Source organism: Amblyraja radiata, chromosome 22 (genome assembly GCF_010909765.2).
Source record: "Amblyraja radiata isolate CabotCenter1 chromosome 22, sAmbRad1.1.pri, whole genome shotgun sequence".
Classification (NCBI taxonomy): domain Eukaryota; kingdom Metazoa; phylum Chordata; class Chondrichthyes; order Rajiformes; family Rajidae; genus Amblyraja; species Amblyraja radiata.
The window spans coordinates 22,160,969-22,173,315 of record NC_045977.1 but is presented as its reverse complement, the minus strand read 5'-3'; the positions used below and the strand labels follow the sequence as shown (position 1 = coordinate 22,173,315).

General features: G+C 47.6%; 1 protein-coding gene across 3 annotated transcripts; it reads right to left on the bottom strand.

The window, feature by feature from the left end:
- Positions 1–3,237: 3,237 nt before the first annotated feature.
- Positions 3,238–12,179, bottom strand: stk19 (serine/threonine kinase 19). Of its 3 annotated transcripts, none has more exons than XM_033040619.1 (7): positions 12,060–12,179; positions 10,710–10,826; positions 9,730–9,875; positions 8,170–8,405; positions 7,372–7,469; positions 6,946–7,093; positions 3,238–3,637 (listed from the first exon to the last, which is right to left on the bottom strand). In XM_033040619.1, exons 2-7 carry the CDS (start codon positions 10,822–10,824, stop codon positions 3,592–3,594), a joined length of 789 nt encoding a protein of 262 aa, XP_032896510.1. In that variant the 5' UTR covers positions 10,825–10,826; positions 12,060–12,179; the 3' UTR covers positions 3,238–3,591. The 3 variants fall into 3 exon arrangements, with proteins under 3 accessions (XP_032896510.1, XP_032896509.1, XP_032896511.1); XM_033040618.1 differs by lacking the exon at positions 12,060–12,179 and adding an exon at positions 11,731–12,051; XM_033040620.1 differs by lacking the exons at positions 3,238–3,637; positions 12,060–12,179 and adding an exon at positions 11,731–12,053 and having other exon boundaries at positions 6,961–7,093; positions 7,279–7,469.
- Between the last annotated feature and the right edge of the window lie 168 nt (positions 12,180–12,347).

The window sequence follows — 12,347 nt, the reverse complement described above, 5'->3', positions numbered from 1 at the left end:
TTCCGGAGAGCCGCCGAAGGCAGCTCGGCCACTTCCGTCACCAGTCGGCCGATCTCCGCCACTGGTTCAGGTTCTTCCGAGAGCAGAGGGCCGCGCTCGGCAACTTCCGGAGAGGTTGACAAACGGTCCCACACTAGAAACATCAACTGTTCCTCTTCCCACAGGTGTCGTCCGACCCGCTGGGGTATCGTATTTTGTTTCAAACGACCAGAGGGCCCTTGGTTCATTTTTTTTAAATGTGTCAGTGTATAATCTTTGTTGTATAGCCATTAATTTCGAGATACAGCAAGGAATCAGGCCCTTCTGCCCATCCACACCACACCAGCCATCAATCATACATTTACACGAGTTTGATGTTATCCCACTTTCTCATTCACTGCCAACACACAAGGGGCAACTTACAGAGGGACAATTAACCTACAAATCCCCACATCTATGGGATGTGGGAGGGAATCGGAGCACCAAGATGATACACACGCTGTCACAGGGAGAACGTGCAAAATCCATGGTCAGGACCGAACTCGGGTCTCTACCACTGTGAATCAGCAGCCCTATCTGCTGCCCTGTCTTGTTGCCCCATGAGAATTCAATGAAGGCTCCACATTAAGGGAACATGAAACAGCACAGAATTTAAACAGGTCATTTGGTCTACCATGTTTCTGCTAACCATGATGCTAAATTAAACTATTCTCAACCACTGTTGGAATGATCAGACTCACACATAGTTGAAGGTTCAGCACTCAGCTGGCTCCGTTCCTACCTTTCCAACAGATCCCACTTCATCTCTCTCCATAACCACACCTCTGCTACAGCCACAGTCACTCAAGGCGTTCCCCAAGGCTCCGTACTCGGCCCCCTCCTCTTCATCATCTACATCCTCCCCCTTGGTCAGATACTCCGCCACTTCAACCTGGACTTCCACTGTTACGCCGATGACACCCAGATCTACCTCGGCACCAAATCCCCCCAACACCCATCCCCCCCCCCCCCCCCCCCCCCCCCCCCCCCCCCCCCCCCCCCCCCCCCCCCCCCCCCCCCCCCCCCCCCCCTCTCCCATATCAACTCCTGTTTGTCAGCTATAAAAACCTGGATGCAACATAACTTCCTCAAACTCAACAGCGATAAAACAGAATTCCTCCTCATAGGCTCCAAATCCACACTCAGCAAAATCAATAACCCCACTCTCACCATCTACGGCACCACTGTCTCCCCATCTCCCCAGGCCCGCAACCTTGGCGTGATCTTTGATTCCACCCTCTCCCTTGAGCCTCACATCCGCCATGTCATTAAAACCTCCTTCTTTCACCTCCGCAACATTGCCAAACTCAGACCCTCTCTCACACCTCCCGCTGCTGAAAGACTCATCCATGCCTTCATCTCCTCCCGACTGGACTACTGCAACTCACTTCTCCTTGGCATCAGCTCCACCTACATCAACCGACTCCAACTGGTCCAGAACGCAGCCGCCCGACTCATCACCCACACCAAATCCTGGCATCACATCACTCCAGTCCTCAAACAACTTCACTGGCTTCCCATCTCCCACCGGATCACCTACAAAATCCTGGTCCTCACCTACAAAGCCCTCCACCATCTGGCCCCCCCATATCTCACTGACCTCCTCTCCCCCTACCAACCCTCACGGTCCCTCAGATCCACATCAGCCGGTCTCCTCTCCATCCACAAGTCCAACCTCCGCAGTTTTGGGGACAGAGCCTTCTCCAGGGTAGCTCCCAGGCTCTGGAGCTCCCTCCCCCAACTGATCCGCAATTCCGTGTCCCTCACCATCTTCCAGTCCCGCCTCAAAACCCATCTCTTCACCTCTGCCTATCCTTAGCCGCACGTTCCTCTCCCCTTTCATCTGTGCTTGAATTGCCTCATATTGTTTTGAATTGAATTCTGTCTTTAATTTGTGTACTAGTCATGTCTCTACTATTTATTTCATTCCCCTTACATGTTTTTCCTCTACTTGCTAAATTTTTGTAAGGTGTCCTTGAGACTCTTGAAAGGCGCCCATAAATAAAATGTATTATTATTATTATTATTAGTGATTAGAATCCAGTCTTTTATTAGCAACTCTGCGGAGGAAACACTAGGTGCTTTCGTCTCCATGCATTCAGCTAGTCGAACTAGAGAGATAACTCACTATCAAGCCGGTGGGCGGATCAGCAGTATGAGTGACATAAGGAATGTGCAGCATGCATAATCTGTGTGGTAACATCTTGACCACTTCCTGTCTGCACTGTATATTGATTTAAGAAAAAACACTCCCCTGTATCGCTGTGATTTTTGGCCATCTTACTCACAGTCCTCCTCCGCTGAGCCAGCCCTGAGGATTTTTCCCATTGATGAAAAATAAAAAAGTTATGAGTGTTTAAAAAACCCTTGAGATCAGCTGATTGGTCCTCTCGCCTGTCAATCACCGCGATGAAGGTAACGCCCCTTCCGGGTTGGGCAATTCTATAAAAACCCCCCCCCCCATGCCTGGATGTGTGTCAGTCACTCTGAAAGATCGCAAGGGAGAGGCCACAATTCTGATTCTGTTGTGAGTCTTCCCTTTATGTGGTTAACCCTTTATGTGCTTGCAATAAATGATTTGTTAGCCAGCAATATGCTTGCAATTATTGATTTGTTAACCCTTAATGTGCTTGCAATAAATGATTTGTTAGCCAGCAATGAATGATTTGTTAACCCTTAACTTACTTGCAATAAATGATTTGTTAGCCAGCGATGTGCTTGCAATGAATGATTTGTTAACCCTTAATGTGCTTGCAATAAATGATTTGTTAGCCAGTAACGTGCTTGCAATGAATGATGATTTGTTAACCCTTAATATGCTTGTAATAAATGATTTGTTAGCCCTTAATGAAATGAAATGAGTTGTTTGGCCTGCCCTGTGCTTGAAATTGAAATGGAAATGAGTTCTTTGGCCTACCCCGTGCTTTTGCTTTGCCTTACTTCACCTAAAATGAAAGCAAATGGATTGTATTGTTGGCTGGAGTAGTGGAATATTGCGTTGGGGGACCAGTCCTCACGAGTGAACCTTGGACCCAACGGGTCCCACTTGGTCTAGTATATATATTACTAACACACTAATCTACAACCACCTGCACATGGTCTCTCTCGCCCTATTCCTTAAGTAAAGTGCTGGAGGAACACAGCGAGTCAGGCAGTATCTGTAAAGGGAAAGAGACTGTGGCTAACAGCCACATAAACACAAACTCATGATTCTTCATATTTTCTCCATTGAATATTCACTGATTAGTTTATTGCAGATAATTTATTTCATCAAAATAAGCAGAAAACTAAAATAACGATTTAATTACCAATGAATCTTAAAAGGGAACTGATTTAGATATATTTCATATAAATAAATATTATTTTGATTTCATCAAATTGGCAATTAATTAAAGGCCACAACGCTTAATTCATTCTTCAGCCATTGTAACAGGCATTCTACGTTCCACGGAGCATCCTTTATCCCTCCTTTCACAAGTGCGTTCCAGTTTCCAGCGCTTTTCTGGGGTCTGTGACATCCTTGCCAAGTGCATCTGTCGTCCAGGAATGGTCTAATTGTGGGTTTGCTAATGGTCAAGTGTTGTTCAAGCGCAGTAAAGTTCCACTGGACGTCGGGATGCTGTGAACAAAAATTAAACATTTCACTGTCGCAGGCTGGAAGAAGCTACACAAGAGATAGAAGCTGAAAGGACACAAAGTGCTGGAGTAACTCAATGGATAGGTCATGTTTCGACCCAAACCATCACCTATCCATATTCACCAGAGATGCTGCCTGACCCACTGAGTTACTCCAGCACTTTGTGTCTTTTTTTGTAAAGCATCGGCAGCTCCTTGTTTCGACAGAGTGAAGCTGAATAGTTTCAACTTGTGTCAGTGGTTGAAACATTTGAACAAAGAATCATCTTTCAGATTTTTGGGTGGCAATTTGTGTTATTGTGTGTTGCATATTATTGCATCATTGTACAGGTTAACTGCAAACAAATCTATTTACATAATGGATTATTGGAAGTGGCGGCGCTGGTGAACGGCTGCGGCTCGCCTGCAGTCCGTTTGTTTTTACTTTTTTGTGTTGTTTTTTTCGTCTTGTTTAGTTAAGTTTTTAGGTTTGTGTTATGTGTGGGGGGGGGGGTGGGGGGTTGAAACAGGGGCTTTCTGTCTCTCCCTTCGGGGGAATGCGGCTTTCTTGTCGTATCCCCCTTCTCTGCCTCCGTCTGCGCTGAGGCCTAATGGCGGAGCTGGCGACCTCGAGGCTCCGGAGGCAGAGGTCAAAAGGTCAAAAACTTTATTTGCCATTTGTGCTTACACACATAGGAACTCTTGTGCGGCTATTCAGAGAGTCAAGTCAAGTTAAAAATTAAAGATTAAAAATTAAAAAATTTAAAAAAATTAAAAAGACACACAGAAGACACATAATCCACACAAAAAAACACATACCACTCCAGAAATTAAAAAAAGAAAATGCCTAAAACCCTATACAAAGGGGAAAGTGAGAGCATTGTAACTTGCACAAACCCTATATCAGGACATCAGTTCATTTTGTTTTGTTTTGGCCAAGAGTCTCACTGTTGCAGGGAAGAAGCTCTTAAAAAAGCGTGTTCTATTTGTGGCGATACTGTCCGCTCCTCTGTGCCTGAGGTTGTATGTGCAGTTTTTGTGTTTGAGCAGGGAGTGAGCTGGATGTAGTGTGTCTCTAATGATTCTCTCTGCTCTTTTTTGACAGCGCTGTGTGTAGATTGTGTCCATGGAGGGGAGTTCAGTTCTGATGATCCTCTCTGCAGTCTTTATGACTCTTTGCAGAGCCTTCCTCTCTGTCTGTGTGGTGTTTCCATACCACACCGCGATGCCTGTGGTGAGGATGCTCTCTACCAGTCCTTTGTAGACCTGGGTGAGAGGGCGACAGTGCAGACCAGCTTTTCTGAGCAGCCTGATGAAGTACAGTCTCTGCTGGGCTTTTTTCACTGTGGCTGCAGTGTTCAAAGTCCAGTTCAGATCTGATGTTACTTGTAGTCCCAGGTATCTGTAACTGTCAGCCCTCTCCACCACAGTCCCCTTGATGATGAGGGGCTGCAGGGGGGTGGATTTTTTCTGAGTCCATTATTATTTCTCTTGTCTTGTCTGTGTTGAGGCTTAGGTCGTTCACCTCACCATAGGCAAGAATGTCGTTCACCAGACTCCTGTAGCCCGACTCGTCCCCCCCTTGATGAGGTCCAGGATGGTGGTATCATCCGCATACTTAATAATGATGGTGTTTTCCTGGGTGGAGACACAGTCGTGTGTGTACAGGGTGAAAAGTTTGGGACTGAGACAGCAGCCTTGTGGTGATCCTGTGCTGACGGTGAGCTCTGCAGACACCCCCCTTCCCATCCTCACCACCTGTGGTCTTTCAGTCAGGAAATCCAAGATCCAGTTGCAGGTGGGAGTCGGGACGCCGAGGTCTGTCAGCTTCTCAGTCAGCCTGCCCGGGCGAATGGTGTTAAAGGCCGAGCTGTAATCCAGGAACAGCGTTCTGACGTATGTTCCTCTGCTGTCCAGGTGTTGCAGGATATGGTGTAAAGCAATGGCCACTGCGTCGTCCACTGAGCGGTTGGGGCGGTAGGCGAACTGGAGGGGGTCAATCGTGCCCGGGACAATGTGATTGATATGTGTGAGAACCAGTTTTTCTAGACACTTCATGGCAACTGGCGTGAGTGCCACTGGCCTGAAGTCATTCAGGGTGGATGGGTTTGCTTTTTTTGGAATTGGTACAATGGTGGAATATTTAAAAATACGGGGGACCACTGCTTGGTTTAAAGACAGATTGAAGATGTCTACATACACTCCCGTGAGTTGTTCTGCACAGGCCTTCAGAACTTTAGGAGGGACGCCATCTGGTCCCACAGCCTTGTGGGGGTTCACCTGCCTCAGAGCTTTCAGGACCTGTATGGGTGTCACCTGAAAAACAGTGTCCGTGGGGTTGCATGGGGCTTTTGAGGGGGTGTCTGTGTTCAGTCTGTCAAACCTGGTGTAGAAGGTATTAAGACTGTCTGGGAGGGTGACATCCTGGAGCCTGTCAGGACTCGCCCTGGGCTCGCTCCCGTGAGGGCGGCCCGGCTCGGGGCTGGAACGGCGCTCCCGTGAGGGTCTGAGACGCTCCCGTGAGGGCGGCCCGGCTCGAGGGTAACGGTGCTCCCGTGAGGGCGGCCCAGCTCGAGGGCAACGGCGCTCCCGTGAGGGCGGCCCAGCTCGAGGGCAACGGCGCTCCCGTGAGGGCGGCCCAGCTCGAGGGTAATGGCGCTCCCGTGAGGGGCTGAGACGCTCCCGTGAGGGCGGCCTGGCTCGAGGGTGGAACGGTGCTCCGGTGGCTGAGACAGCGTTCTGGCGGCGGCCTGAGTCCGGGGTTCAGCCACGAGCCAGTGGACGACATCGTCAACAGCTACGTCCGCTGGACTGGAGGGCGGCAGCTTCGACCACCCCCGGGCCACGGAGTTTGAACCGGCCCGTTCGCGGAGCTCGGTGAGCCGCGGGACTGACTTACCATCGTCCGGTGGGGTATCGCCTCAGCGCAGAGGGAGAAGAGGAGGGAAGAGACAGCAGCCCTAAGATTTTTGCCTCCATCACAGTGAGGAGGTGCTTGGTGGACTCACTGTGGCGGGTGTTAATTTGTGTTTACTGTCTGTTCTGTTGTTTATTATTGTATGTATGGCTGCAGGTAACGACATTTCGTTCAGACCGTAAGGTCTGAATGACAAATAAAGGATCTAATTCTAATCATTCTAATTCTAATTTGGGAACATGGAATTGTTGTTTCATTGGAAAAATAACTAATGATATTAAAATTTCAGATGATTTGTTCAAATGCAAAGCTAGCCTGACGTCTGGTGAGCTCTGCACAGACTCTACACACTGATTTAACCAGCAGAGGGGCGGTGACGGGTGCGGTTACTCTACCATTTCACCAGCTCTGCTCCAACAATGTCGTGGACGTGGTACTGGATCCCCAGCTTCACCGCGTTCGTTACTTTCCGAATTTCCAGCTCCGACTGTAACACTTCATTGTACTTTGATTTCCGGATCATCCCAAGGACAGTCTTACGACCTGCGGTGTGTAACCAGAAGGGTTGTGCTTTAAACGATAGACAACTAACAACGGCCAGCTGGGGACAACTCACCACACCCTACCGCGACCGCCCTCTATCTCCCTCTCCCCCTCCCACATTTTCCCCTCCTTCTCTCCCTCATCCCCTCTCTCCGTTCTCTTCCCCTGCCCCCTTTCTTACTCACCCCTCTCCCTTCCACAGATGCTGTCTGACCCACTGAGTTACTCCAGTGCTTGGTGTTTTTTTTCTGTCTCTCGTGTGCTGTGATGGGGAGTACCTTTCACAAAGTATTTCACAAATCGGCCAGCGCCCGGAATAGCAAGCCACCAGCTCCCCACATCACGCACCGTCAGTACACCAGCATTCACCAGCTGCCTGTGGAGGACAACCAGAATACTGAAGTTAGAAAATGGAAGTAACTAATTTAATTTACTGGACGGCAAAGTGATGAAGAGTATGAAAAGAGAACTGTAGGCCAGTTCAATAGTGGAAAAATAGAGACACAAGTGGGCTGTGTATCTGGTTTTTGGACCACCATGCACTGTGGGCTAAATGACGTCCCACAGTACCAGCTGACCAAGTGGTTGGAGCATGTGTGAAGAGGGAAAAAGCAGGATCAGGAATATACGGCCAGAGAACAGCTTGTTCCCCTCTGTAATCAACCTTCTGAATAGTCCTTCCATAAGCTAGGGTACTTCATTGTGGACATTGCAATTTTTATCTGGAACCGTAACAGTAAAAAGTGGAGAAAGTATATTCTGGTAAAAAAGACAGAATGCTGGCGTAACTCAACAGATCAGGGAGTGAACGTGGATAGGCGACGGGGTTTCGGGTCTGCACATTCTGCACCCTAATATGTTTCTCTTCCTGTTGTTCCATGTTTGGCTTGATTGTAATCATGTCTAGTATTATTGCAAGCAGAGTGGCACAGTAGTGGAGTTGCTGAAACCTGGGTTCGATCCTGACTACTGATGGTGTCAGAGTGTGGAGTTTGCATATTCTCCCTGTGACGATGTGGGTTTGCATTGCCTCGCATCTCGGTGCTGCAGCACCTTGCATTTTTTGGGGCACTCACGTTATTTCTTGGTCCCGAAAGGAAAACTCCTTGAGCATTTGCTTCTCAGAGAAGCCCATGTCCATGCAGGCGCCGAGCACCGTCTGCAGAAACCTCTGCACCGTCTCGGCAGTCTCGCTTGCCGCTGTCGCTGCCAGAACTTTACTCTTGTAGTCCTCACTGAACACGACCCCGAACACGTCCGTGTCAAACCCAAACTGGAAAATCCGAACCGCTCCCATATCCTTCATCTCATTCTGACCAACAAGAGAGTGAAGACAACACTTTCAATTCATTCATTTCACAAACAAACCCCAAGATACAGGCAGATGCCTTTGAATGAATGAATGATTATTGGCCAAGTATGTACACATACAAGGAATTTGCCTTGGTGCTCCGCTCACAAGTAACAACACGACATACAGTAAACAATTAAGAATAAAACATAAAACATTAATAATAAAACAAAACACATCATGTAAGGCGTTACTTAAGACAATCAGTCCATAGAAAATATGCAGGAAGGGGGCTTGCTCCCGAGAGATGATAATCTTATTTTATAATAATGGATAATTAAACATGAAGTAGGACACAGAAGGAGCTTCAGATGTTGGAATCTTGAAGAAACACAAAGTGCTGGAGGAACTCAGCCGGGAGGCAGCAGCTGTAGAGGGAATGGATAGGTAACTTTTCAGGTCTGGACCCTTCTTCAGACTGTCGAAGTGTCCCGACCCGAAACATCATCTGTCCATTCCCTCTATTGATGCGGCCTGACCCACTGAGTTCCTCCAGCACTTTGTGCTTTACTCAAGTAATGCAATTAACAATGCTATTCACAGGTGAGACATTTTTTACATCTTGCACACTATGGGCAGTTTTTTGAGGCCTCTGGGCAATTTAGCACCAGCACCTCCAACATTGTCTCCTACATTTGGTGCTCCCGATGTGACATCCTCTACAATCAGTGGGACCAAGCACAGACCGGCCGACCGCTTTGCACAGCATCTGGACTTTGTCTGCAATGGCCACCCAAATATCACCATCAAAGCCATTTCATAGTCATAGTGATACAGTGTGGAAATAGGCCCTTCGGTCCACCTTGCCCACACAGGCCAACATGTCCCAGTTACACTAGTCCCAGCTGTCAACATTTGGTCTATATCCTTCCAAACCTGTCTTATCCATGTAACTGTCCAACTGCTTTTTAAATGTAGGGATAGTCCCTGCCTCAACTATCTCCTCTGACAGTTTGTTCCATACATCCACCACCCTTTGTGTGGAAAAAGTTACCCCTCAGATTCCTATTAAATCTTTTCCCCTTCACCTTAAACCTATGTCCTCTGGTCTTCGATTCACCTACTCTGGGCAAGAGACTCTGTGCATCTACCCGATCTATTCCTCTCATGATCTTATACACCTCTATAAGATCACCCCTCATCCTCCTGTGCTCCAAGGCATAGAGTCCCAGCCTCACCTGTTGCTGTCTGTCCCGCTGAGTTACTCCAGCAATTTGTGTCTATCTTCAGAGTAAATCAGCATCTGCAGTTCCTTCCAACACATTGCTTCAGAGACCAGACTTACCAGCTGCCGATCGACTGTGGTCTTGTCTTTAACAATGCTATAAAGTTGATGCTTCAGAACAATGGGCGGTAGGGAATCATCAAATAACTTCCGAGGAAACAAGGATGCCAGCAAAATCAGCGCAGCTTTAGTATCGTTTGGCACATCTGTAAAATCGCAAAGTTAAAGAATTCCCATGTTTTGGCCCTTTACAAAAACATTTAAAATATATATAAAATGTCACTGAAACAATCTCACTGGAAGCCGATATACTGTTTAGAGAGACCCACAAAATATTAAGCGTTTTCCTTCAACTGCCATAAACTCTACAAAAGTTTCACAAAACTCAGCTCTCTATCAATTAGATTTCTGGACTGGCGGCTCCATCCCCATCAGATAGACACAAAAAGCTGGAGTAACTCAGCGGGACAGGTAGCATCTCTGGAGAGCAATAATAGGTGACGTTTCGGGTCGAAATCAATAAGATCAGATGAGATCAGGATTCTATCCCGACTGTGGGTGCTGTCTGTACAGAGTTTGTACGTTCTCACCGTGACCTGCATTGGTTTTCCCCAAGATCTTCGGTTTCCTCCCACACTCCAAAGATATACAGGTATGTAGGTTAATTGGCCTGGTAAATGTAAAAATTGTCCCTAGTGTGTGTAGGATAGTGTTAATATGCGGGGATCGCTGGTCGGTGCGGACTAGGTGAACTGAAAGGGCCTATTTCCGCGCTGTATCTCTAAACTAAACTAACCTAAAAATAAGCCGGAGCCAAATAGTGAAATTAAAAGGAAGGTAGACACAAAATGCTGGAGTAACTCAGCAGGACAGGCAGCATCCCTGGAGAGAAGGAATCAACCGTTCCTTCTCTCCAGAGATGCTGCCTGTCCAGCTAAGTTACTCCAGCATTTTATGTCTACCTTCGATTTAAGCCAGCATCTGCAGTTCTTTCCTACAGTGAAATTAAAAGAGTAAATATTTCAACTTAACATAGTTACCTTCATAATTCTCTGTTTCTTTCTTTTCCAATGAATCAAATGCTTCTACGATCTCAAATTTACGCCTCTTAACCTTCCGGAATATGTCTGGTATAAGGTTTCTCTTTCGGTTCATTGCTGAAATAAAAATAACAAGTGGCAATTGAAAAACCACAATGTCACCTTATCCATAGCCAATTCAAAACTTTACATCGCCCTCTCTCTTGATGTCTGGACCACATCAGAATGTTTCCTCCTGTGGGTAATTCAGAACCAAGACTATTGTTTAAAAATGGCAGGTCACCCATTTTAGAGAGCTGAGTTTTTTTATTTCTCAGATGATTGTGCGACTTTAGAACTCTCTTCTCGAAGGACAGTAGAAGCAGAGCTTTTTAATATATTTAAGGTAAAGGGAAAGATACTTGCCCACGAATGGGGTGAAAGGTAACTAAGGGTGGAGGGGAATGCAGAGTCACGATTACAATCATATCACTCATGATCTTATTAAATAGAGACACAAGGAACTGTAGATACTGGACTCGTGTGCCAAAAAACAAGCTGCTAGAGGAACTCAGCAGATCAGGCAGCATCGGCGCAAAGAAAATGGGCACATGACATTTCAGGACTCTTCGTCAGACTGATGGAGAAGAGGAGAGATAGCAGATGGAAGGACTGTGCAGAAGTCGGATAACAGAATGGCAGAAGCTGTTCTCAAGTCTGGTGGTGCGCGCTTTCAAGCTTCTGTATCTTCTGCCAGACGGGAGCAGGGAAAAGGATACCCAGCTTCCAGCCTCTTGCCCGTACGCACACACTTTTCCATCCACCCTTCTGCATGCACTCATCTTCCACCCCTTCCAATGCAGGGTCCTCCAGTTTTCACCACTCTTCCATGTTCCCTTCCCCCCACAACCCCTCCCCTTCCCCCCTTATCAGATGTCACGTCCTCTCTATATTGTCTGCTCCACTGATTACTGCCAGCCTTCGTTACTGTCTCCACTGTCTCATTTAACTCATCTCCAAATAAACCCTCCACACTACCCACCTGTCTCCACGTATCACTTGTTCCGCCCCAAAGATAAACACAAAGTGCTGGAGTAACTCATCAGATCAGGTAGCATCTCTGGAGAACATGGATAGGCGATATTTCGGGTCGGGACTCTCCTTCAGACTTTTGTCAACTTTTGTCCCGCCCCCACCTCTCTTTTCCAGCTGTTCGCCTGTCCAATCCCTTCACAGATGCTGCCCGGCCCACTGAGTTCCGCCAGCGCTATGTGTTTGGCTCAGCGTGAATAGCGAGGGAATGAAAAGTTCAGATCAAAGATCTTTGGTTCTGATCTTGTTAAACGGCGCAGTAGTGGCCGAGTGACCCACCTCGTCGATGGGACCGGAAGCTGCAGGCGGGCGGGCGGCCACTGGGACCGGAAGCTGCGTGCGGCCGCTGTCTCTTCCCCGGGACCTGCCAGCAAAGAGCGGCAGCGGCGGTCACGCAATCTCTCCGCGACACATCCTCTGACGCGCGTGGATGACGTTGCTGCGCGTCCTTTGAATCTCGCCGGGTCGCGATATATCTTTTTATTTAAACAAAACACAAAGCCTTTGAGTTATTCAGCGGGTTAGTTACGCGAGAGCTTCGCGTTTTTGTTTATAAAGCAACAGGTG